The 27,555-nt window shown below is 40.3% G+C and overlaps 1 protein-coding gene across 7 annotated transcripts; it reads left to right on the top strand.

The window, feature by feature from the left end:
* Nucleotides 1-6,966: 6,966 nt before the first annotated feature.
* DAZAP1 (DAZ associated protein 1) lies at nucleotides 6,967-27,283 on the top strand. 7 transcript variants are annotated; one of them, XM_075205599.1, is made up of 13 exons: nucleotides 6,967-7,113; nucleotides 10,044-10,084; nucleotides 12,124-12,290; nucleotides 12,455-12,523; nucleotides 12,719-12,832; nucleotides 14,012-14,060; nucleotides 16,187-16,269; nucleotides 18,362-18,515; nucleotides 21,818-21,847; nucleotides 21,939-22,088; nucleotides 22,188-22,364; nucleotides 22,709-22,767; nucleotides 26,285-26,375. In XM_075205599.1, exons 1-12 carry the CDS (start codon nucleotides 7,085-7,087, stop codon nucleotides 22,744-22,746), a joined length of 1,101 nt encoding a protein of 366 aa, XP_075061700.1. In that variant the 5' UTR covers nucleotides 6,967-7,084; the 3' UTR covers nucleotides 22,747-22,767; nucleotides 26,285-26,375. The 7 variants fall into 7 exon arrangements, with proteins under 7 accessions (XP_075061700.1, XP_075061705.1, XP_075061692.1 ...); XM_075205604.1 differs by having other exon boundaries at nucleotides 6,971-7,113; nucleotides 21,951-22,088; XM_075205591.1 differs by lacking the exon at nucleotides 22,709-22,767 and having other exon boundaries at nucleotides 6,972-7,113; nucleotides 21,951-22,088; nucleotides 26,285-27,283.
* The last annotated feature ends 272 nt before the right edge of the window (nucleotides 27,284-27,555 follow it).

The raw sequence follows: 27,555 nt of genomic DNA, 5'->3' as shown, positions 1-27,555 counted from the left end.
TCGAGAGAGCAGAGTAGAACTGGAACTGTTGATCACGGAGAGTAGCGGATAGCAATAGTGGCAGCAGTCTCAAGGAAACACGGGAGAGTTGAGATGAACTGAAGACTGAAGCGCCCAGAGGCAGCGGATAGGAATCAGCCAAACAGTCACGATGAAACACAGACGAGTTGCAGGTTGAAGACTGTAGTGCACGGAGGCAGCGGATAGGAATCAGCTAACAGTCACGATGAAACACAGACGAGTTGCAGGTTGAAGACTGTAGTGCACGGAGGCAGCGGATAGGAATCAGCTAACAGTCACGATGAAACACAGACGAGTTGCAGGTTGAAGACTGTAGTGCACGGAGGCAGCGGATAGGAATCAGCTAACAGTCACGATGATGAACAGGTGAGTGGATGTGGATTGAAGACTGTAGTGCACGGAGGCAGCGATAGGAATCAGCTAACAGTCACAATAATATATGGTAGAGTTGAAGTGGTTAGAAGACTGTAGTGCACGGAGGCAGCGGATAGGAATCAGCTAACAGTCACGATGATACAGAGGAGGGTAGAAGTGGTATGGGAACCACAGTAGTAGAAGTGGTTTGGAAACCACAGAGGTAGAAGTGGTTTGGAAACCACAGGAATCAGCAGCGCTGAATACACGAGGAAACACAGGAACACCTTCAGAGACTCATGGGGAATGAGACTCCAAGATCAGGCAACGTGGTGATGACCACAGGTGCTTAATATAGGGAGTGTTGCCTGATCTGCCAATTAAGTTAAAGGAACATACACTGAAGGATTAGAAAGGGCTGCGCATGCGCAGTCCCTCAGGATGGAGGACGACCACGGTTCCTAAATGTCCGGGAAGAAGCACTCACAGTCCGGTGAGTGACACCTATTGACTGTTCTCACACAGTGAATCTAATTGCTTACGGTGGCCAGATAATCAAGACTGTTTCACTCCACAGGTGTCCCGCTGCAGATTCATATTGTGGATAGTAATGTCAAACCTTTGATAGGTCTGCCGAACAGTATAAAACTGGGGTTAATAACATTAAGTGCTGACATGCACGTGCTGCAACAGGATTCCAGAATAAAGAGACTTTGATGATCTGTTCGATTGCGAGACCATTGAAAAACTCCCTGTCTTATATCATATGCATGTTGATGAGAATGTTCCTCCTACAGTGTGTGCTCCCAGAAGGGTGCCTTTGGCCATGAAAGATAAGGTAAGAGCGGAAATAATTTGTATGAATTTATTAGGTGTCATTGCCCCAGTGGTAGAATGGAAAAGGTGACCCCAGGGTGTCGGCCATGGTTGCTGCAGTTAAAAAGGATGGTTCAGTACGTATCTGCATTGACCCTGTGCATCTGAATAAAGCTCTGATGAGACCGCATCACCCCCTCAACACCGTGGAGCAAGTCATTGCCAACATGTCAAATGCAAAGATATTCACCACTCTGGATGCCAAGTGCGGGTTCTGGCAGATCACATTGGACAAGGAGTCATCCTTACTCACTACATTTATGACACCTCTGGGTAGACATGCATTCCTCCGAATGCCCTATGGCATCTGTACTGGCAGTGAAGTGTTCCAACGCAGCATGGAACACCTCTTTGAGGGATAGCCTTGTAAAATCATCATTGCTGACATCCTCGTGTGGGGTTGCACCATGGAGGAACATGACATGCACCTCTGCAATTTCCTCTACAGGATGTGTGACATCAACATGCAGTTAAGCCCTGACAAGTGTCATTTCAGAGTTACTGAGGTCCCATATGTTGACCACCTTCTAACCTCAGAGGGTGTCAAGCCAGATCCAGCCAAGATATGGGCCATCCAGCAAATGCCCAACCCCATAGACAAGCTAATTTTGCACCGATATCTAGGTATGACAAATTACCTTACAAAATTTCTGCCTCACTACAGTGACGTCACAGCTCCGCTCCACCAGCTTTTACACAATGACATTGAATGGTGTTGGTTGGACTGTCATGCTGATGCTAATGCTTTACTCAAGGTAATGATCACTTCTAGCCCAGTGCTCCAGTTCTTTGATGTATATGTTCCTGTGGTCATCTCTGCTGATGCTTCCCAGCATGGTCTTGGTGCTGTCTGTTTGCAGCGCAACAAACCCATAAGTTTTGCGTCTAGACCCCTTACAGACACTGGGGCATATTCAATTAGGTTTCCGGTCCGTGGTAATGCGCCGCAACAGGCAGTGAAGTCTATCCATGGTACCGCAATAACGTGGATTTTTGTGCGCACTACATAGGGTTGCGTAGGTAAATCTGCGTTATTGCAGTACCGTATTACCGTCAATACTGCGCACTTTCCACGGTAACGTGCGTTACCGCGGACCGGAAACCTAATTAAATATGCCTGTCACGCGCCGCTCTCCAGCGGCTGCCACCCGGTAACCTGAGCATGTACTCATTCCTGATTGCCTGCTTTCTTCCCGACTATCAGGTCGGCAAATGGCTCTGCGCATGCGCAAGTGATCATCTCACCTGTGCTCACCTGTTCCGCTCATCCTTTGGTTGCCTCTCATTTATAAGGTCCCTCCCAGCACCTCTTAGTGCTGGTTCTTCTCGTCAGGCTTCTGGCCTGGAAGCAGCTCATGCACCCTTGCTTGAACCTCAGCTCTCCTAGCTTGCTGCCGTGGATCATCGTTTACCTGCGCCACTCGCTAGTGGTAACTACTGCAGATCATCACTCTCATCTCTCCAAGTATACTGCTGCAAATCACCTATTACCTGCTCCACTCGTTAGTGGTAACTACTGCAGATCACCACTCTCATCTCTCCAAGTGTGCTGCTGCAAACCACCTATTACCTGCTCCACTCGTTAGTGGTAACTACAGTAGATCATCGCTACAAGTGTGCTGCCGCAGATTATCACTTATTTGCTCCACCCACTTAGTGGAACTACCGCAGACCATCTCATCTATCTCTCTATGGACTATCACAGAGCATCGCTCGGCACTCCCACTCATTAGTGGCTAACTAGTGCCTACCTTCTTCTCTGTACTCGGTTCTCTATCACTGCTCATTGGGAACTCCCCTAGGGGACCGTAACCTGCAGTGTGGAAGCTGCAAAGCCCAAATTCCCTTGCAGGAATCCCTGGTGAAAACCTTCTCGCTTTGTTAGTTTCTGCGCCTCTGGGTGGAGTACCGCCAATCTCATTTGAGACCAGAAGTATCCCAGTCATCCTACTGAATCCTGACAATGCCCCACTGAGTCACGATACACTCAAATTGAAAAGGAACTGCTTGCCCTTGTCTTTGCCTGTCAAAAGTTCCATGAGTTCATCTATGGACGTCCAGTCATGGTTGAAACAGATCACCAACCACTGATCACTATTCTCCACAAACCTATACACATTGCTTCGGCATATATTAAACGATTCTTGCTCAAGCTCCAAAGGTACTTTAATGTTCGTTTTGTTGCTACCAATAAATATTGTCCGCTGCGATCAATGTGGTTCCAACGCACAAAAGAGATTTGGTAGCAAGATGTAACAAATCACAATAATAAAGTAAAGTACAACCGATACATACACTGTGCAGCCCTGGATAGAGAAGCAGCCCGTCAGTCCTGATGTTTGTTGGCAAACAAAGACCGTTCCTGAAACCAAAGCTACTTTTATATTGTAAAGTTTAGAAAAAGCAGTGATGATGTCACAGAATATACACAGATAACACTAAGAAAATTCTTCATTGATCCAGGGTTAAAGATGTTCCAGTAGACAGCTGGTCATAGGTCAGTTCATTTGATCCTCTCCAAAAGGAGGGGGCTGCTCATTTCAACTGTTGCCTACTTGTCTTCCCGTCGAAAAATCAGTTTAAACTGTCCCATAAACAAAGTGCTTTTGAATATTAATCTCATACCATTCATAACTTGCGATTGCATTATGCAATCACTTACCTATTGACACCGGATTTCAGCTAGCAAAATATAGATTAATACGAGGCCAAACTCCACACATTTCTGTGGACCTGAACCATAGTTACCTTTACCGTAGTATTATCTATGTATAAATAATCTCAAAATACATTTACTGATAAATGAATGTCAATAGGAACTTTAAGAAATGTGTACTATTTACAAAATGTAAGTGTGAATGTAAGTGTGTTGTTCAGCCGTGCGTAACGTACTAATCGAAATCGCACGATAAAACACTATTAATCAATTTAACCTACTTCATCTAATTATTTGTCTTCCACAGTACCATCTTGATGTAGTGTACAAGCGTGGAAAGGACATCCACAAAGCTGACGCTTTATCACGTCCTCACCTTCCAGACTCAGGTGTCCCTGATGCTGACAATGACATGGATGTTATGGAGTTTGATGTCTTCTCCACACGGCGCATGGAAGAGCTGCGTGATGTTACACTCAAGTGTGACCTTTGCCAACGGTTGTCGTATGTTGTCCTGCATGGTTGGCTGTCTTCCTCCAGGGAATTGCCTCGTGACCTCAAGTCATTCTTTGCTTTCCGAGACAAGTTGAATATCTCAGAGGGCATCCTCTTGCATAATCAGCGGGTTTGTAATCCCATATGCTCTCCAAGGATTTTATGCCCAGCAGGCCCATCAGGGGCTCTCTGGCCAGGAGGCCACCTTGTGATGGGCTAAGGATGCATTGTATTGGCCCTATATGACTGCTGACATTGAGTGGGTAATCTCTGCTTGTGCAGCCTACAATGCTCTATGGCCCCATCATGGCAAAGAACTGCTCACTCTCCATGAGGTACCTGACCTTCCTTGGTCTATCGTTGCTGCAGATCTTTTTGTGTGGAGGGGGAAAGAGCACATTGTGTTAGTGGACTCATATTCTAGTTGGTTCGAGATAGACTATCTTCCTAAACTATATACAACAAAGCAGTGAACTGCGTAGATGGTACCTTATAAAATTACACATTCTGAAAATCACCATAAATGCTAAGAATTATATGCCACATAAAGAGTTAATTATGCATAGAAAAGATATTTTAATCATATACTAATGAAATCATACAAATTAGTACAAAACAGCAACATAAAAACACATCACAAGGAGAGTTTGTTCCTCTAATGACCAACTGAATAATATATTCATGAATTGGGGACTTCCTCAAAAGGATTAATAATATTGTTGATTTATCTTCCTAAACTAACAAGTGCCACAGTCATTAATAAAATGAAAAAACACTTCTCTACCCATGGTATACCACGCAAGCTGCTCACTGACAACGCCATGCAGTTCATGAGTGGCGAGTTCCAGTCCTTCACCAATGAATGGGACATCTCACATGTCACTAGCAGTCCGTGCTATCCACAATATAATGGAAAGGGCAGTACATTCTGCAAAGCACCTGTTAGACAAATGCTACAGAGAAAGTTCAGACATATTCATGGAGAAATACCCCAAGGGATGAGCTCCCTTCTCCCTCTCAACGCCTTCTGTCCAGATGCACTCGCACTATCATTCCTACCACCATAGCCAAGCTTACACCAGCCATTGAGACTACTGTGCCGAGTGCTCTGTAGAACTCCAGGTTACGGCTCAAAGCCAATCATGCAAAACCTCTCATCAGTTGAGACCACTGTCCCCAGGGCAGACATTCCGCATTCATACCCCAGTCAGGTTTGACAAAGTTGGGACTGTGCAAGAATCCTCTAATAGGCCCAACAGCTATGTGGTGCAATCCGACAGTACTTTGTATAAGCGTAACAGGCGTTACCTCTTAGGGGTGTGTGAGTCAGCACCCCCATCCCACAGAAAATTGCATAAAGGTATCAGAACACCTATCAATCATACTTGCCAACTCTCCCGGAATGTCCGGGAGACTCCCGCATTTTGCAAGAGTCTCCCGGACTCCCGGGTCAGTGTGGCAATCTCCCGAATTCTGCCCACTTCACTAGGATTCCCGGTGAATCACGGCGTTTGGCCCCGTCCCACCGCTGTCAAATGATGCGTTTGTGGCATGACGTCACAGGGGGCGGGGCCAAAATGACACAATTTTGGGCGCCCCGCCCCCCCCTCACCTGGCAGGCTCCCGGAAGAGAGCTGAAGAAAGTGGGTAAGTATGCTATCAATGTGGACAATGGGTCCTCTGAAGAAGCATCTTATGCAATGCAGGACAGTCCTATACCCCTGACCAATAGTGAGCCCTGTTCAACACAGAACACATCACTACCCCCTTTTTCATCACAAGGTCCGGTAGAATCTCCAGGCCTAATCCTAGGACTTTGTTATGTAACTTTCGGCATTACCAGTTCATGTGTATTTTCATATGCACGCTGTTCCCACATCCAACACCTGTCACAATGTCTTGCACCCACACACCTAATGATTGTTGTTCTTAAAAATAAAAAAAAATAAAAAAGTGAATGTAGATGTATGCTACATGTGTATGATGGAAGTGACATCACTGCCATCCACTTTCCAACCAGGAAGTGCGGGCTGACAGGAAGTACCTGGCAGCCATTTTCAGTTCTCAGTATATACCACATAGTGAAGACATGTTTTCACAGTTCTCCAGCCTCTTCTTGATTTGAACTCAGTTCTCCAGGCACTTTGCAGGTTATGAGACAGATCATGTATCACATGAATCAATTAAAGTGGTCCTTATACTGCTATAATGTCTAGTTTACTGAATTTAAGGTCAATATACTTCTTGCATTTTAAATAGTAATGTTTAATAAATATTAACTTGTAAAGTCCAGAGAATATGGATAAAAATAAATGCTTTGGAGCAGGCAGGAAAAATATATTTTATTGTGAGGTTAATCAGTGTTGAAAATAAGATAATTTCAGGAACATTTTACAGGGGCAAAAGCGTATATGTTTTGTTCAATAATCGTAGGGAAGCAGAAACCCGATCATTACCGCAGTACATAATTTACTCCAGTAAAATGGTTTATTTTCTGAGCACTAGAGACTGACCTATTTGTCCTCTAGTGTAGAAAAACTATCGGCAGTGTGTGCTTTACGTGTGCGTGATGACGCTGACGTCGCCCCCTGTCTGGAAACCCCGTAGCCTCGCGCTGTGTTACCGTTGGTTCGAGCTGGTGACTGAAAGAAGCGGCAGAGACACAAGAGCGGCCGCGGAGAAATGAACAACCAAGGCGGGGATGAGATTGGGTGAGAGACCAGACGCTGGTATAAGGGAGCTGGGGCGTTTGCATTTGGGGTTTAGGCGGGAGCTACTACGGGAAAGGAAGTCCTGTGACCCTGGGAAAGTGAGAGTGGATGCGAGGCCTGTGCGTGCAGGAAACGCCGAGCATTGGCAGGCAGACCTGGGTAGGAGGCCTTGGGCAGTATCTCCGTGGCGGCATGTGCACCAGCTGGTCGTCGATATGAGAACAGGGGGGAGGGGTGAGTGCGGTGCTGACATGAGGAGAGCCAGGCATCCCCTCACCGACCCGGCACGTTCGCCCGGCTCCAGGCAGGGTTGTAGCACGGGTTCCTTGGAGCCATGCGGTGGGTGGGTGGGTGATTGAGAGGGAAAGGTTTGTGGAGCATGGTCAGAGAGGATGTTCCTCTGCCGCCAGACTGGTCTGACCGTCAAGTACAAGCGATAACGCTGAGCAGCCCAGGGCTCCATCCACCCCTGTAAATCAAGATTCTTTCGGGAGACTTGGTCTGTGGTTTGGTCTTAGGAACCGGTCTGACTGGTTCATTCTTTGTTTGGTAATTGCCATTTACAGCACCTGTGTATTATTCTGATTAAGCAGTAGGTGTAGTAACTGCACATCTGATGTACAGAAAGCCCCACAGGGAGTATAGGGTTCTGCGAAGATGGCTATCCCACAGGGCTCATTCTCCATTTGCCAGCACTAGTATTTATGTAATTTGCCTTGGCTTCCCTAAAGATTCACAAAGTGCATATGATTGTTACTTGTATGTCTTTCTATTTTGGGTTTGTTTTCTTTGTCCTCTCCCGTTTCTGCATCTGGTACATAATGTAAGTGTACAAAATATCCTATCGGTAGCTTACTACAGGTAGAAGGCAGATAGCTGTAAAGAAATATCTGATATATTTTGCATTATTATATGCAAGTGTCTTAATGTTTATTTTTTTCTGTGTGTTCTATTAAATCTACAAAATGTTCTATTCCTTGTAATGGCTGCTTATGTAAGCAATGCACAATTCTGCATTCATTTAGTAGTTCTAAAAATGTTCTCTTTTTAAAACAAATATCTAAACTGTTTTTAAATGTTTTCCAATTCACAATTTAAACTTTCACACACAGAAATAAATGTAACATGCTACAGGGTAATTCCACCTAAAACTAATTTAAGATGAGATCTCCTCTACTCCTTGGAGTGTGCTTTTTACTTTAAACTGCTAGAGGGGTTGTCAAGGTCCCTTTTGAGCTTTCCAATTCAGCACCAAACAGGAGAAGGGCACTGACAAATCACTGTTCTCTGATCCTGTCTGTAGGGCAGACAAAGCCTTCATGGGGCCCACAGGTAAATGCCATTTTTATTTGCTTAACATCTCACTAATGTCTTGGTTAAAATAATACGTTGTGTATTTAAAATACGTTTGTGCTTTTTTTTAGTCCCCATTTAAAAGCCATGGGTAGTAACTTAATTCATAGCCTATTTAGAAACTTTGGGTTTTCACAATCCAATATTTGTAATTTGAGCTACCCACACAAATTTACCCATCTTTCATGTGTATGTACCCCTGAAGGTTTTCAAGCCAGGATGGGGGAGATCTCTGCCCTTGCACGTGCTTGGACTTCTTGATTCCTTTCTATAGTGTAGGGGTTAAGGGGCCACATCATATGAAAGAGTGAATTTCCCTGTTTCAAACGTGAATGCCCCTTGGTCTGTAGGTGGCAGTTTGGGACGATTGGGCATTTTAGTGCCCTCCCTATTCCCTGCACTACATATTTTTTTTTCTGTAGAGTTGAGAGCCGGCACACTCAGAGATTTCATTTCACAACAGCGCTATGTCATCAACAGGCACCTCTTTTTAGGTATATGTGCAGGATGAGTCCCACTGGTCATTAGTACTGCAAAGGTTGAAGTTCATGTAATTTTCATGACCAGTTTAATTTTGTGGTTCAGAACATTGTGCTCACTTGTTGAACACCATCTTAGTACTGCTCTATGCATTCTAAAGGAAAATGAGTTACAGAATAAGATTTGATGACAAGTTTTAGTTTGCAACTAGAAATGCTTCCATCACCTTTGGGATTACATACATTTCCTTAAAAACTGACAGCTGGTTTTAACCTGACTTTGCTATGATAAGGATGCTTATCTGATCTACAAACCATAACCTTCCCATCATCTTCCAAAAAATGTGACTAATTCTAGTAATCTTCATTGCATACAAAAGTTATCAACCAATTGCAGCTGCTAGTGTAAAACTTAAATCCCATGGAAAAAAAATAGTTTTTTGCTTTCTCAAACACAAATCACTCTAGCAGGCTATAAGAAGGTTGGTATTTACTATTTTTTCTTTGTTTGTTCAGACTGCTATTAATCTATAAATCAGCACAATGTCCTTGGTAAACACAATATAGTGAGCAGAGAGGCTTTGGAACACCCCTCTGCTCTGCCTCTGCTGTGTACTATAACATTTCTCCCACCTTCACCCGTCATGCTGAGATCTGACACTACCAGCTTTAATTAAAAATAATTTTTACATTGATGTAACTTTTGGAATTGGAGCAGTTGTATATCTTTGTTTGGCAAGATGGACACATGGCATTTTATTTGCCTTTGTCTATGTGGATGCATTTAAATAATCAGTATGCCACTTATTGCCTTATTTGCCTTATACAATTTAATTAAAATGATACTTTTATAAGAATATCAATTTGGTATTCACACTTGTATGTCTGAAAATGTTGCACAGACTAAAATGCATTAAGTAGCTGCATGCTCATCATATAGGAGTAAAATATTTATGTATTTTTTTTTTTTTGTCTTGTCCTTAAATATGTCAAACCATTCATTGGTGTGTTTTAGATTCATGTGAGGTAAGACATTTTAATGTTAGATAGAAAAATAAGCTATAAGTTGATTAATTACCTTTTTGTTTTTTTTAACAGAAAACTTTTTGTTGGAGGTCTTGATTGGAGTACAACGCAAGGTGAGGTAGACCTGTTTTTCACACTTTTGTTGTGAAATGCATAGTGTAGCTGCTGGTGTTTATGTACCAAATTGTCTTCTAATAGCAGGTGATTTTGTTAATTGTCTGTGTCGTTGCATTGTGTCAAGCGTGTTTCCCAAAGTGGTATTGAAATTTCCTGCAATATATTTTCCGCCACCAGATGGCACTTTGAAAGTATTGTGCTACACGTCATATAAATGAAAATTATGCAACACATGTGTACTGTGCTTTGTTACAAATAACTATGTTCGCATTAGATTAAATTAATGAGTCGGCAGCATCTGTGTTCTGAGCAGAAATAAAAACAAATGTGTCTGATTAACGGAGAACTGTAAGTGACTGACTGTTATCTGTGCTCAGACTGCAGGTGCTACAGTGGGTAATTAGAAAAATGAATGTAAAATTGGCAGTGTGTCACGTACCCAAATAGTTTATCAGCCCCAGCACTTCTCAGCTTGCGTTGGCTCCCATTATAACAGGGAGGCAGTGTGAGGGTTCACTGCTAAATTAAAACTAGCACATGGATGATCAGCGCAGAGTTTGTTCCTCTGTGGAGAAATGAAAAGTGCTTGGGCTATTCCCTGGAAGTTAGTGTAATTAGTAAAATTGCCTGTGAGGCCTTAGTTTATACCTGATGACTTTTGCTACATCAAAGTGTCTTGTGTGACCTAGCACATCTCTGAAAAGTATGTGCACAGGTCAGACATCCATTTCTCTCCCTGCATGTATCTGTTTATCTGATATAAGATTTCTATGTATGTAGGCTACAATGGAAATACTATAGCAGTTTATCTGGCTTTATTTTTTTTTACATATTTGTTTATTCAAATGTTTTATTTGTTGCCGTAACAATTCTAGGACCTTAAGAGCTTTTTTGCTAATTGATGTTTAATTAAGTGTTTTGGATAAAACTGGGTGTGTGTAGTTTACATGGTATAAGTTACATGGTAAATGTCATGCAGATTGATCCACAAACCGTTACACACTTAGTGGTGTATGTAGGCCCGCATCTGTAGTTCTCCAACCTTCCTAGGGGCCGCACAGAGAGCACACTGTACTTCCTCATCTGTTACGCAGCCTGACCTCCCTATGTTGTGCAGAGGAGGTCATGTGACGTGGAAGTTGGCTTCCCCCAGTCTGCCTAAAGCTGGGTACACACTACAAAAAATGACTGCAGATATAATTTCTGTAACAATGTCACCAACTACTGAAAGTCCAGATGAGCATGCAGATTTTTGTGTACACACTTACACAATTTACCTTGAGATCTGTGCTCTTCATCTGTCATAACCATTTACTTAAAAGATTTTGACTCTGCACACACTACAGAGATCTTCCTAAACTTGTGATTGTGAGTGCATACACACTTCCACATTTGCCTGATATCGTTGATTGTGATTTTTTTAGGAAGTTTCAAAAATCAAATCAAAAGATACAATGTGCTTTGATACGGTAAAACATCACTGGGATTGTACACACTAATGCAATATCTTGCCAAACAGATGCCGATCATGGGATCGGCACAATAACTGGATGAAAAACCTGTAGTTTGCATCCAGCTTTAGTCTCTGTTTTATCTGTTTTAACAAAGCAGAGAATAAGATTTTGAGCAGTGGTCTAAGGTGCCACGGGTGAAGTTCCGACAGGTCGTCGGCAACCTGTTGCACACTGCTGATTTAAAGTATCCTTACCTTGAAAGAGCAAAGGCATTTCAAGTTGGGAGTGGTTTAGGCCAGTGTCCTTTAATAGTCCCCATAAGTTCAGTTTCGTCACTTATAGTCAGTTCCCATAAACTCTTCAGATGTTTACTTACATTAATGTATGTTACAATTATCTGTTATATAGGGCAACTTGTATTTTAGGTTTAGTAGTCTTTTAATAATGGATGACCTTCCATGGCAACCTATACTGTCTATGTTAAGAATACAGAATACTAGCTTTGTTAAAATTCATCATCGTAAATTGACTTTGTTTTTGTCACCTTTCCTATCCACTATACACATACTTGCTTTGTACAGAAACCTTGCGCAGTTATTTCTCCCAGTATGGGGAAGTCGTAGATTGTGTGATAATGAAAGACAAAACAACAAATCAGTCAAGGGGCTTTGGATTCGTAAAGTTTAAAGATCCGAACTGTGTTGGCACTGTCTTAGCCAGTAGACCTCACACATTGGATGGCAGGAATGTAAGTACATATGACAAGTTTTTTTTGTGTGTTTTAAAGCTACGATTATTTTGTTTATCTGTTGTGTTGCATCAGTCAAGTCATATTTACGAGTTCCCTATTAGATTTAGATCATTCAAATAGGGTATGTGTGTTTCTATTGAGATCATTGTACTGTTTTACAGATTGATCCAAAGCCATGCACACCTCGTGGAATGCAGCCTGAGAGATCACGGCCAAGAGAAGGAGGATGGGTAAGGAGAGCATAGTCTGAAATGTTTTATGATTATTGCTGAGCATGGAAGATGAAATGGAATAAAATATTTTGAATAACTGAGGAATTCAATCCTTGAGGTTGAAATATAAAAAATACTTAGTGAGCTGTGGACTAAAATCAAGCTCAATTGGTATATTGTGTGAATTAGAAATGTGTTTGTTTACTTGTACAGCAACAAAAAAGCCCCAGGACTGAAAACAGTAGGGGAAACAAGATTTTTGTTGGTGGAATACCACACAACTGTGGCGAAACTGAACTTAGAGATTACTTCAAGCGATTCGGAGTGGTAAGTCCTGACACTATCATAATAATATGATCATTTGTATAAAGTCATAACAATGCAACCTGTTTCTAGATGACAGTGGTGTGTTGCCTGTGAGGCAGATATTGCTACTTGATGATGCCAACCTCACATACCACAAGTTATATTCTTAGCAAAATTACATACAAATGTACAAATTCAATAACATGCTACTCGTTACAACAGTACCATGTCTATATCATAAAATTTGGCCTTCATTTTAAAATGACAGTGGACACTGCTAGTCAGTTGGTTAATATGTGAATTGGTTAGATACTTGTTCATTAAACTAGCAGGCTAGGTCTAATCCTATTTAAAGTATACCTATATGGCAGTGTAAAAAATGCCTGTTTTGCAAGGGTTCACCACATGCTTACTTTGCCGTTCTTACTTTCTGCAGTTAAGGTGAATGCAATCTTAAAAAGAAACTGTTTCTTTCCTGTGTGTTAACATTTCTGAATTGTGAAGGTATTGTCAAGATTGATGCAAAACACACTTGTTAAAGTGTAACTGTACAGCATGCGTTAGCCAATCGGGTCAACCGAGTGCCGATTTTATGGGTAATGCAGGGTTTCACAAAGCTGCAGGTTTAGTGCTGGTGGGGAAAGTCAAGTCCATTTTTTTTTTTATTTTCTTTTCTTAGAGTATTGTTAGGCTTCTTGCATCTTATCAATAATCTATCATTATGAAAGAGGGGTATCACTTCTAATCTGTAATTTTCTGATCTGCACTCCCAATTCTTCCTGCCATCACATGATGCAGTACACTGCGGATATTGAATGTAAAGCGGTGGCGGGGGGGGGGGGGGGCAACAGATGAGAGGTTGCCAGGCCGCAGACATTATAAACAATATACTTTCAGCATGCCCTGGTTAGCAACTTAACAGGAGACTTTTATATTTGAAATATTGCAAGTTTCAGGTTAAGTCCATAAGAGTTTCCCGTTATAAAAATAATGTTAAATAAGTCTGGTCAAATGAGGAAAAAAGTAATTATATCTGGCAGTAGAAAAATGCATTGATGGGAGTGGTCTGAACAGTGAACTTTTATATTTTAAACATTGTGTGTTCCATTAAACAATAAATTTGTTACAGCAGTTAACTATGTTTTCCTCAAGTTATATTGTAGTTTTGTATTTGAAAATGACCACTTATTGCTTTTACAGGTTACTGAAGTTGTGATGATTTATGATGCTGAAAAACAGAGGCCAAGAGGTAAATAAAGGCTGATCCATCTTGCTTTCCAATTTCTTTCATCATTCTCTTCATTTAGATGGCAAACAATTTTACAATTATTAGAGCTTTACACATTACTTGTCTGCACATTCCCAGCGGTTTAATCCTTGCTCCATTCTGCATTGGAGATGTTTTAGTATTTTGTACAAACTGACAGCATTTGTAAATTGAACTGGAAATTAAGACATTTTATTTTCAGCATTATAATAAGCAGCCATATTTCTGCTGCAGGATGTATTTTGGGTCATTTGCAAGCTGTGATGTTTGTGTCTCAGACATCTGACATTTTTCATTTTACATAAATTGTTTTGGTTTTTTTCGTTATACTAGCTGCCATCTTTGCTTTTCCTTTGTTACACATGGATGGTCCTTCTGAAATACCAGCACACCAATCAGAATCATGGGTATTCTGTATTGTGTATAAGGACCAATGTGCAATTGTCCTGTTGGTTTTACAATTTAGTCGTCTTCCCTCCTGAGCACAGGTCACATGCTGGTGCTGGCCACAGAACATCCATTGCCTGTTCCATGCATCCTGTCAAAATTGTTTGCCTTCTGAATGCCCTCCTATTCCTTTTATCATCAAGATAAATTATATTGTAGAGTGCTACTTACATTTTAAGCTAAGTTATAGTTTGTTATTCATTTTACATTCTTACTCATGTAGGTTACAGTAAAGTATTGTTAAGTTGTTTGTTTTGTTTGACTGTGATTAATGTTATCTCTCTAGCTTTTTTCTCTCTAGGTGTTTAAGCTCTATCACTCAGGTACAGGCCAGTTCAGTTAAATAAGGCGTGGGCGTGATGAGTTTGGGGTGTAAACGAAGTGTCACCACTTTGAGATTCTCCTTATTTTATTTTTGTGTATGTGTTTGTTTAGCTGATTTGGACTGTTTAAGGACCTATAGTTATTGCCCTGATTCTGTGACTTCAAATCCACACACTTTGTTTAACAATGGCCCTGTTAACTTGTGTATATAAGAGCAGAGCTTTGAAATACAAACAAGTCTAATCCAGATTCCTATTCACAGTAGTATACGTGACATAAACCGGATTGTCTCTGGTTTCCATCTTGTTTCTAAATGAATCTCATCCCCTTTTGTAAGAATCTTCTGAGCTTTTTTACCTGAAATATTTGGTGGAAGGAAATTGCCACACTTGTATCTCTCAAATGGCAAGGAAGTGTTCCATCAATTTTTTTTTTGTTTTTCCTTTTAGAATCCAGCAAAATATTGTTACTTAGCATCTCATGTTGCAGGTTAAAGAAAATCTCCACCTATACATACCTTTGTAGATCTAAAATAGTTATGTTGTGAATTATACTGGTGGTTATCGTTATTTACCATACTTCACTTGGCCACCAAGACCAGTTAATCAGTATTAGAGAACATTGATGAACCATTTAAGAGCTTGACTTTTAAACTGATTAGATGATAACACAGATTTTCTACTTCATTCAGTGCAAGGTGTTTGTTTAGGTTCCACACTCCTGATGCTTCGTTTACACTTCACTCCCTGTAGTGTGGGAAATGCAAACTTCTCTCCTTTTGAGTATTCTTTTCATGTCTTGCTCTTGCTGCTGATTGCAGGTTATGTCCTGCTGGATCTCAGCTTGGCCTGTATCTTTGTGTATTCATATAGCTTTCTCTCCAGTACAGACTCTGGGCTTTCCCAACATTGTTGGAAAAGCTTTGACAGTCCTTAGCTGTTATAGATATTGTAGCTCTGTTTAACGCTTTAGAACAATATATGGCTGCTGTCAGCACTAGCTGCAAAGCAAAATGCCACCAAGGAGGAAGCAGCAGGACTGCAAAGTGACTTCACAGCACATATTCTTCACTGAGGGAAAAAAACTGATTAAATAAAAGCATTTTGTAATGTTCTTTCTTCATCAGTCACTAGCTTAACACTTTGCTTCCTGTGACTAGAACAATTCATTCCACCTCTACAATTCTTCCCACAACTCTGTATACGAGAAAGCTGTGCCTGGAATTACTACAGTCTGTTCCTGCTGCTGATGCCTTGGTTCTGCTCCTAATACTGTTCATCATCCTGTTTTGTGTCACAACACCCTGCTACCTTGATTCACTCTTCGTCGTTGGCTAGGTTTTGGATTTATAACTTTCGAGGACGAACAATCAGTGGACCAGGCTGTCAACATGCATTTTCACGACATCATGGGCAAAAAAGTGTGTAGTTGTAGTTTTATTTTACCTTAAGACTGAACTAAGTCTTGGGTAGCAGTCGGTGTCCTTGGAGAGTGGCCGACAGTGTAGTTTGCAATAGGGAGGGGTGGGGTGGAAGCATAGGTGGGGATATTCACGATCTTTCAAAAGAAAGAAGCGAAATTACCTTGATTTATTCAAAATCCAGTGACTGCTCATTTTACATATGTGACTGTGATATGTCAATATGCATGGCCCTCAAGGACATCTCTTCTACCTAAGGCTTGGTTTGATGCCACTCCTTCTGACGTCATGTATACTTCAAATTTTGAATAGGGGCGGGGGTGTAATAACTGAATTTTTTCCCCCGTTATTGTTATTTTCAATTTCTTAGACCTCAGGAAGGACTGGTTGCTGTTATTGTTTCATTACTGGGTCACTTACTGTTAATCTTTGGTACAAAAACAATGTTCTCAGTAGTTTAACCATTCTGCAGTAAAGTGATCTATTCATACTGTGTTGTCAGGACTTTGACAAATCGTAGTTCCACCCCGTACGTTGAGGCTTTAGTGATGGAATATTGGCATACATAATGAAGAGTTCCCAAAAGGGCTGTAGCTGATCGCTAAAATAGGCAGTTACCTATTGTTAGCCCATCTTTGAGTATAGAAAAGAGTGGGTGCAGCTTACATTGGTATAATGATCTGTTATATTTTAGCCAAAACATTACTTACCGGATTAAAACCTAATGTTGACAGTTAGATTGAGGGTTTAGGAAATAAGTAGATTGCAAATTGGTGCTTTAAAGGGATGTTATCAAAATTCGACAATTTAGAGAGCAGAATTAAACTGAAAGTGGAAAATGAGCTTTGTGTTGTCTATCCCAAGTAAAAACAAGTCCCTGTATTCTGGTGTTCAGGCTATTTAGCAAGCTTCCACTTGGAAATCTTGGGCCCATAGGTGCTCTGCTCACTACTGTACAGTTTTGTCTACAGTGTTTTGTCAGTAGATGAAAAGACGGGGTCAGCAGGATGGAGGCGAGTATGATATCTCTATGAACTATTCTAGGTCCTGCTGCCTGGGGTTGTTTTTTGTTTTGTTTTTGAGAAACAGAACGTGTTATCCATCAAAAACATTGAGCGAGCGGAGCAGTTGAGGGTAGTACACAAGCATTGGGGAACTTGCCATTTAGCCTGAATGCCAGACCCCCAGTAAGTAAGCCTTTGGGACTCGGTTTAATTTTTCATTTTGGGTGGAGTTTTGCTTTTAAACATAATTGCCTCTTTGATTCAACTGCAGATTTTTGGTTTGTTTTTTACTACTGCACTTTGTTTCAGTGGCCTGAGACTTTGCACCATGCTGCAAACGATATGTATTTATTAATGTATAAAAGTTACATTTACAAAGGAAGTCACTTATTAGGCTCATCGACTAATACCAAGGGCTAAGAATAATCTGGGTAAATGTTACTTAACAACACAGTATGAAGAATATGCTTCTTATTGATAAAACTGTCCATTTTGTATTACTTGCATGTTTTGTTTACTTTTTTTTGTTAGATATAGTGTAAGATTCTCTTACCACATCCATTCCCTCTGACATTATTTGCGAGTTAATTAAATTGAGATTCTTAAAGCGTTAGCCTGGGGAAGGTAAGTCTTTATCTTCCATTAGCTATTTCTGATGCAGCCAATCAACAGTCTCCCTAGCAGCATTCCAGCCCCATCCTTTGGGGGATTCTCAAGTGTGAGCAGAGTTTAGACTACTTTTCACATGAAGTACACATGTATCTTGCTCTGGTGAATGCCAATAGAAAGCCCTGCCTGGACAACCACAGGGCTCTGCCATCTGATTAAGAGTTCTGCTTTCTTGCTTTTTTTTTTCTTATTTTAAGAGCCATATAAGGAATCCCTTCCCCTCTACCCAATTATGACTGTTTACAAAGCCATATACTGTACATGTTAAGTATTTCACTGACCCGCATACAGTCCTTCATTTATATAATTAAAGTGATAAAATGCTAAGTTTAGTTATAAGCCTAATTTGTGGGTATAGTGGGAGGGGAGAGGGCAAGAACTGTTGAGCTATTCTTTGACCAGTTTCTGTCTTTGTTTAGGTGGAAGTGAAACGCGCCGAGCCTCGTGACAGTAAAAGCCAACCTCCTGGCTCTCCAGTATCCAACCAGTGGGGAAGTAGAGCCATGCAAGGTGCAGCCAATGGATGGACAGGGCAGCCTCCTGCCACGTGGCAGCAGAGTTACAGTCCTCAAGGTGAGACTGTTAGCGCATTATTTTAGTTACATATAATTCCCTAAAGTTAAGTGTCATAGTTGCCCTCATTCTTTTAAAATAGACATGTCTTTATCTGCATTGCTAACTTTAAAACTTCAAATATGAGCTTGTGTAATTGACTTTACAAAAACAGAATGGTAACACTGTATTTACCCCTTTCATTATACTCTTCAAAGCAAACTGCACATGTATTCTCAAGAAATATATCCTCTGACAATGTTCACTTTTTAACCACTTTAAGACTCTAGGGTAGAACGATGACATACATCATACAAACATTAGGATTGATGATCCTTTTAAATTATCGGCTTGTTTTGGAAAGTACAAGATATTAAAAGAGGAGAGCAAACCTTTTGAGATGGACCTTTTGGTCACATAAACTAAAATTGTCTTAGCCTCACTTAATAACTATTTCTAGAAACCAAAACATGTTGAATATATAAATAGAATCATAGATGTAGTGTTTGTAACCCATAAAAGGAAGCAGTTTGCATGTGGAATAGTTAAGTAAATTCTAACAATGAAATGGTCCTTTGTTTCCAACTCATACAAATTGGTGGTTGCTATTACAGTGTTGTATTAAGTCTATGGTATTACCTGTGCAGAGTAAGAGTGTTGAGGTGGCACAAGAGTATAGGTCTTCACATTTGACTCTCTGGAATATTACACAATTCAGAGCCCTTTATATGCCAGTTATGCTGTCAGATTATAATTCTATTTTTATTAAGTATGAAGTTCAAGTCATTAGGTAATGGTTGATATGGAAGGACTTCCATATGTACTTAATGAAACTTATTACATTTAGTTTTAATTATATGGTTTTAATTACTGGTGTAAGAAGGATTGTCTCCTTAGCTTGTTTCCCACGATTTTGTGGCAATATCTTTTTGCTTGTACTGCTAGCAAACTAATGTTCTTAACATTTAAAGTAGATGGACAGGGGCTGAAGGCCCTGGCTGATCCATCCTACAAAGCTTAAAAAGGATATTGGAGAGAAAGAGACTGTGAAGGTATTGAACACACGTTACTTTTCTGTTATGTAACTTGGATGCACGCAGATCACAATCTCTTCGCATTGCTGTGTTTTTCGTACATATAGATGCATATGCTAGTCGTGCTTTTATGCTATTGAGGTATACAAGTTAGATGCAGACTTAGCTGTGGACATGTTTGGAAACTGGTGCACAGTGAAAAAATGTGATGTCTGTGGCAGTTGGGTATTCATGTTTTAAACTGCACCAGTAAAATGACAATTTTATATCTATGCATAACTTCCACAAATATATCCTAATGAACTGTGTTCTCCATAATGTTTTCTCCGCTATATACCCATGATTACCCCTTTGAGAGGACAATATCGCACACACATAAGATTGACGGGATAGCTTTAGGAGGAGAGTGCAATGTTAAGAGGCAAACCTAATAAGAGTGTCAAAATGGGGAAAATAAAAAAATAGGATTAAGGTGCCTTTAAAATGGAGACATAGAAACAATTTATGGTAATCTGACCACACACTGCAATATTGTGCACTTTGCCTCAATACAAACCTTAGAATTATCCCATCAATCTCAAATTAAGCATGTTGGTAAATGTGGTCCATAGGTGACCATTATCTGCCTGTGCATGCACTCCTCTTCCAAATTACCCCAGTGAAGCCAGAAGAGATCTGGTTGCTGGTCCTTTTGTCAGACTTCCTAATATTGTTCAGTTTGGCTTTCTACTAGTCACAGGTCTAAATCCTTGCCAATATTTTTACACTTGCTTTATAAACATTTACTGACAGATTATATTTCTTACTGATACCTTGTTGGATTTATACCAAAACGTTTCAAAAGTGAGAGGTTACAGCACCTAGGGTGGATGCAAGGTGAGAGGGGACTTTCAAGCTTCACGTTTCCAAAATTATTGGTTAGGTCCGTGGTTCCCAAACTGCGCCACTGGGGTGCCGCAGCGAACTCAAAGGGGTGCCAGGGCCATTGGTAAGCATGGCAGGGGACTACTTGGTAATTATTTTGGCTTAGGGGTGCCTTGAAAAAATTATGGAGACCCTAAGGGTGCCTTGACCCGAGAAAGTTTGGATTCCACTGGGTTAAGTACTTCTACATGCAGTTTGGCTGTTACAGGATGTCTCAGTTTTACTAGATCACTAGTTTTATAACAGACTGATGAGTCACTACTTTTATTTACAGTTTGTAAATGTATTGATGGTTGACACCCTGCTACCCATGTGGCCATATTTTTTATTTTTTTTTAAACAAAATATTAAAAAAATTTTTACAAATCAACATAAAATACGTATTATACAATATATGTTATTGACAATAAACAAGGAAATAAACATTGACGGAAGCTCTGATTTGTTGCAAGAAAGTATATATGTTACTACAGCAGAGACATGTATATTAAGGGAGACAAAAGGGTAAAAAAGGGTTGGGGAGGAATGACCGGGAGATGTGGGAGGCTTTTTATATTTGGAATGATAAAGTAATAATGAGGAACGAATGCAGTGATTTTCAGGAATGCAGGAGGGTATGTAGGTAATGTGTATTCCTGGAGGGGTGAGCTATTAGTCACCAAATCTGATGTGAATTGGGAGTTACAGCAAGAAGAGGGTGTCAAACGGTTGTTAGTGAAGGTTCGACTTCATAATGACACGTCCAGAGAGACCATGTGTTTTGGAATTTTCTATGGCCATATTAAACAACAGTCATTTTGTTCTAAGCTTTGTTCTTTGTGGCCAACAGTAGAGGCACAACAGTTTTATTTTCTGCAGTTGTTACTGCAGAGGTGAACAAAATAATACATAAATCGGAAGCATCTGTTCACATCAATAAAGTTGACTTCCTAAATGTAAGCGTCAAATGTAAAGGGGTTTTTTTGTTCTTTGTTTTTGGGTTACCCTGGCTCTGCAATATTTATAAAATCAAATGCCAAATCTCTTCTGGCTTACATTGTGTGCTGTAGTCAGAAGACTACAGAAGATAACCATACACACGATTCAATAGATGCCATCTTCCCTTTTTTTTTTTCTTTTTAATAAGATGCTGAATGAATTAGTGTTGGGCATTACTCTTATTGGGACTAGACACTGAGATATTGAAGCATGTGTGCCCAGCTCAACTCTTTTCTTTTTAATATAGAAAATATACTGTTTTCATTACATAATGGAAACTTTCATTCTCGAGTTTTATATTTGTTGGTTGTAAATGTAGTAACGGAGATTTTGACTGTGCATTATTTGGGGACCACCATTTACAGACTTTGTTTCTAAACTGTTTAGGTATGTGGATGCCAGCAGGACAGACAATTGGTAAGTAATTAGCCATACGTTTTTAAAATTATTGTATCACTCGGGCAATTCACTTCATCCTCTCCTACCTTTTTGGTTCTTCCTAATGTAGTCTTCTCCACAGGCGGGTATGGGCCTACAGCGGGCCGGGGTGCTCCTCCTCCACCTCCGCCTTTTACTCCCTTCCTAGTGTCATCACCTCCAGGAGGTTATGCTGCACCACAGGGCTTTGCACCAGGATATGCAACACCACCTCCATTTGGTAAGTGCTAAGTTTATTTACTTTTATTTTTGTCAGACCCTCCTGTAAGGGAAACTAATCCCCAGCCATCCCTGTATATCTTTCGCTGTGTTATTGCAGGCTTTGGCTATGGCCAACCCCCTCCCCCTCCTGATCAATTCGTCCCATCAGGAGTTCCACCACCGCCTGGTACTCCTGGAGCAGCGCCATTGGCGTTCCCTCCACCCCCAGGGCAGTCAGCTCAGGATCTCAGTAAACCCCCTGGTGGTCAGCAAGACTTTGCTTTTAGCCAATTTGGTAAGTGGTGTCCTTGTACAAGTTCTGTCCCTGTTTGTCATTTGGGGTTGGCTGGGTGGCTGAAAGTCTCTCGAAACACAACCTGCTGGCCAGAAAGCTTGCTTGGAGCCTTCCTTGTGTTTTTGTAAGAATGTGTGATTTACATTAGAGACTCTTGCTGCCCTTACATCATTATAGAAAACACCCATGTCCCATCCATTGCTGTAAAATCAGAGTGCACCACTCCATGTCTGACCTTGCCATGCACAATGCCCATTGCCTGGCTGGGTGGGATAACAGGTTGGGGTTGTAGTGCATGCCTTAACCATCCCACGTAAAAAGCCTGAAGAAATCACTCTTTCCAGGAAATGCCTGCTTTGTGAAATTGTCCGAGTGGATTTGAGCTCTCTGAAGGACATAAAAGGTAAGAGATGGTAGGTAGTGTTAGAACATCCATCCTGATTTGGAGGCTTGTGGGAATCACACACATTGAAAAAGCAGTCTGACCACCAGCTCAAGTGACACAAGCAGGTTCCAAACAATTCATGATATGCGTATCTTTAGTACTTCTAAAGTTTTGTTTTCTGCTTGTTAATATTTCCACATTGCAGTATAGGAATAATAATGGACATTATCAGCTTTGTCTACAGTGCGGACTCTTTTACACAGCCTAAACACAGAATTTCTTGTACAGCAGTTATCGTAATCATTAATGAGCTTTTGAAGGTCCCTATTCTCTGCAGCACAGAGAAGATATTCTGCTGAGAGAAATCAAGATTTTTTACACTTTTCTGTGACCTTGTCTAACAGTCATTGCTCCAATATATCATATTAGTCAAAGAAATATAAAATATAAAACTGATTCTCTCTCAACCGAAATTTTAAGCTGCATGGTACTGGATGTGGATGTGGTTCTGGGTGTATTGTGGGTAGTGTACTCCTCTGCCGGACTGAACTAAGATGTAGGATGAGAGGGAATGAAGTAGAGAAGCTCAAACAAATAGTATAAATAAGTGTTTGTAATTCTCAGACACTGATGAGGCATGTTGTAAAATTAATATATTTCAGTGTTGTGTATACAAGTATTCATGTTGCTCCTGCTTATTCTGAACTGACCTTAATCAAAAGATAATTATGTGCAAAACTGAAAAAACCTGAGTGAAGCCTAGACCCCAAAGGTTACTTTCAGTGGTTGGGTGTTGAGGTTCTCAGGCTGGTACTCTGTTAAACATACCCGCTCCCCCTCACTCCTGCATGGTCACGTAGGTACCTCAATGTCCTGTTTGTGCCAGTCCTTCCAGGCAGCTTATTGTCATGACCCATGCATATGGGCTGGTGGAAGCAAGATGTTGGGCGATCTGCCGCAGATGGCCTCAACACCAGACCCAAGCGAAGTTACTTTTGTGGACCTGGCTTCTTTTTGGATATTCCATCCAAACCTGAATTTCAAGTGAATTAAAAATTTAGCATCTGTTTATCAAAGATCTAATTGTGCTATAAATATATATATTTTTTTTTTGTATAAAAGTACAGATAAGTTCATATCAATTTAGCTTGTTACAATTGCCGATAATGGATATTGACAGATGTTTAAACCTTTAACCATGTTAGCTTTAATGTAGGCCAGGGTTTTCCAAACCCAGTCCTCAGGGCTCCCTAACAGTGCAGGTTTTCCAGATCACATGTGACATAATTAGGACCACCTGTGGATCTGTTACAATGTGTCAGTCAGTAATGAGTACACCTGTGCTCCAGCAAGTAGATATGGAAAACCTGCACTGTTGGGGAACCCTGAGGACTGGGTTTGGGAAACCCTGATGTAGGCTATATATTTTTTTTTCTCTCTACTGAGATCTGAGCTTTAGTAAATATCGTTTTTTTGTTTTTTTTTTTGTTTTTTTTTTGTTTTTGGTTTTTTAGTATTTTATTTTAAGTCTCAGTAGAATAGTATGTACACTAGTAAAGGTGCCATATTATCTTTGTAGAACTTACACTAGACTTTCTTTATGTAGGTTATGCCAGTAGGCATTTCCAATCTTTGCTAAATAGATTGACTGAGTCTTGAATTTGTCTTCATTTTTTAAAGAATAAAATAAAATAGCTAGATTCCAGATGTAGTGATATTTTACACGAGCAGAAACTAAACAGATATGACTTGTGAATGTATAGTCAATTAACAATCAGTTTTATTTTGTTTTTTACTTGCTCTTATTGCCTTCAGCAGCCCTCTTTTATTAATTGCCTGCATTTTCCATAGCATATTAGAACACACTATTTGCCTAAATACGTTAATGATAACTGGGCACTCATTAATTCCTAATGAATTGGGATGAGCTCCATACCCACTAAATAGCTTACTCTGCAGTTCATGGGCAGCAGGTGTACTTTAAGCGCTGAAAGTAGTTTGTGTGTCTTGACAGAAGTAAAAAGTAATTGTAAGCAAATATTTTTAATGGATTTCACATGAAATGAATGTGAATTTCATATCCCACCTGTGGCCATAGATTCATCATGTACAACTGCGTAAAATTGTCTGTCATAAAGGACAAATCATAGATTGACACTTGGTTTGCTGCTCAGGGTTGTCTTTAATATTGTCTAGCCTACTAATGAAGAGTGACCGGACATGATAGCGTCCTGGGGGTGGGTGGCTGTTAGCAGTGCTCCCCCTTCCTCTATGTCCTTCCAACAATGGGTCTGATTTGCAGAGAGAGATTTTTAGATTAAAATACAAAGTGAATATTTTTAAGGCTTTAGTGTATTGTATAACCTTTACAGTAGTTTGGATTGCCTGAGATTTTTATTGTTCAGAGTGGAGCTTTGATATACCTGACCTTTTGTATTAAACTGCCAGAAATGTAGTAGTTGCATAATGCACTTTCCTGGTTTAAAGCTAAACACATTGGGATCAGAACAAGATGTAATACAACTTGTTGACCTTTGTTCCTAACATGCAATGTATTTAGGACAACATTAAACCAGTTCTCACCCAGAAAGGAAAGTTGTAATCTGCCAGGCAGTACCTATAGCACCATTATCATGGGGAAAAATGTGTGTAGAGTCATTGGTGTTTGACACTTTGCTGCTGCATTACAAAACTGCAGTTTGGGATGGAATGAAAAGTTATTTTTCATAGTGGAGCATGGCTACTAGGAAGCCAGTTTGTACAGTACCAAAAAGCCAGAAGTGGGTCAGTTAATATTAATTTTCCTGTGTTCTGGACAGCACTTATATAAAAGCCCCATGGGGGGGTAAAAGGTGTGTTTGTTAGTGGGTCTGAAGGTCCCAGAGTACACTGACTCTGCTCTATTGAAATGGCACACTAAAGGTTATTGGCTCCCTCTTCATGATTACAGGCTGCACTTTGCAATAACATACTAGGTTTGAGTATGACACCAACTATATTGAATGGTTGCAAAGCAACCTGAAGGTTTCTGAGTGTGATGGTGTAATTTGACAAAAAAAAAGTGAGGGGGTAAAGGAGTGAAGGGGAAACGAGTCTAAAAGCAATGGAGGGTGATTTAATGTGAGTGAAGCAAACGAAGTATGCCTGTAAAGTCATATTGTTTTTTTAATGGTTAAATGCTTAAAATTTGCCTCATTATAGACTGGTAAAAGGGGTGCATAGAGTGTGAATGCAGGTACCTAAAATAAGTCTGTTTTAGCACACATTTCCCAACTTACATCTTGTTACAGCTAGAGGTAAACTACTTAAATTCATGCTACAGTCTCAAATCTTAACTTTTATTGCTCAAGGCAGTTATTTTATTTTTTTTGAGTCGCTGGTCTAGGTGCTACAAAAACCTCATGCTTGGCTTTTAATTTTTAGCACCTCCATCTTTTGCTGGTTTGCAATCGCTCCTTTCACTCCATAGTTTCATACTTAAACTATGTGAAGAAATCGAATATATGAATACCTAATCTCCATTTATTTGCTGTAGGATATGGACAGGACATGAGTGGGTTTGGACAGAGTTTCTCTGACCTCAGCCAACAGCCCCCCTCTTACACGACAGGACCCACTACACCAGCATCGGCAGGCCCGGCCGCTGGAGGGAGTGGCTTGGGACGAGGGCAGAATCACAATGTGCAAGGATTCCACCCTTATAGACGTTAACATCAGGGAAGCGTGAGCACAGTGAAGACTAGGACACATCCACCTCTGAACTTGTGACAATCGCCTGGTGAAGACACATCCTGCTAGTAGAGACTTGTGGAGGTTGTATTGTTTGAAGGAAAAGCTGTGGGTGTTTGGACAACAGTTTTTACATCAATTTTTGACCCATCAGCACAAATAAAGCCAATGAGTCACTGGTTCCAAACAGGGTTTTGAAAACATCTGCAGCTTTAATGGAACTCTTCAGGTTTATTGGTTCGTGTTTGTTTTCCATTTTTTGGGAGGGGGGGGTTATTTTTTTCTGAGCCTTTGTTTTACCAGAAATTGTAAACTTTTATGTTTAAAGATATGAAATATATACATTTAAAGATTGTGAATTTTTTAAAAGAAAATTTTCTACTATGTATGCAGGTTTATTTTTTAATTTAATTGCAGGGTTTCCGGTGACACTGGAGTTCAAGACATTTTAACTCCTTGCTTCTAAATATATTTTTTTTCCTTTTAATTTTATTTTACGTTGTGGGTCGTTGAGTGCAAAAAGTCAGCATCTCCGAATTACCCAACTAATTCCTACTGAGTGTAGTTCTTGATTTTGTTACTTGACATGAGGCAGAATGCAGGGAACAGCCACCTGCTCCGAAGTCACCAATGCAGAGACTTGATTTGTGCCCCATGCCTGTTGCATCTCTTTTGCAGATTTTCCAGGGTAATGGAGCCATCTCTAGATGTAAATTCCTCAGGCTGAAGGTGTGCAGTGCATTTTGCACTAACTGGTGAATACCTCCTGGTTTGAATAAAGAAAATAAATCCTTTTGGATTATAACTTATGATGTCCTCCTTCCTTGAGTATCTCTCTATCTTTTTACAAAATACCATTTCATTCAAATTTTTAAACAGCTGAGTCCTGTAAATAGTTTACTAGTTGGCAACAAAACCCATTTACAACAGTAATAGTTTGAGAATACATACAATAGCAGAAGAAAGTGACTTGAACACTGCTTAAAAGGAGGTTTATATCTTTCTCTATCAATCACATTGTGAGATATATTGACAAAAAAAATATATATTCTAAAAAAAAGTGTACTTATGTTTTCA

The sequence above is a fragment of the Mixophyes fleayi genome, chromosome 1, assembly GCF_038048845.1.
Source record: "Mixophyes fleayi isolate aMixFle1 chromosome 1, aMixFle1.hap1, whole genome shotgun sequence".
NCBI classification, from domain to species: Eukaryota; Metazoa; Chordata; class Amphibia; order Anura; family Limnodynastidae; genus Mixophyes; species Mixophyes fleayi.
The sequence above is the reverse complement of the archived record's forward strand: the minus strand, read 5'-3'. Positions and strand labels throughout refer to the sequence as shown.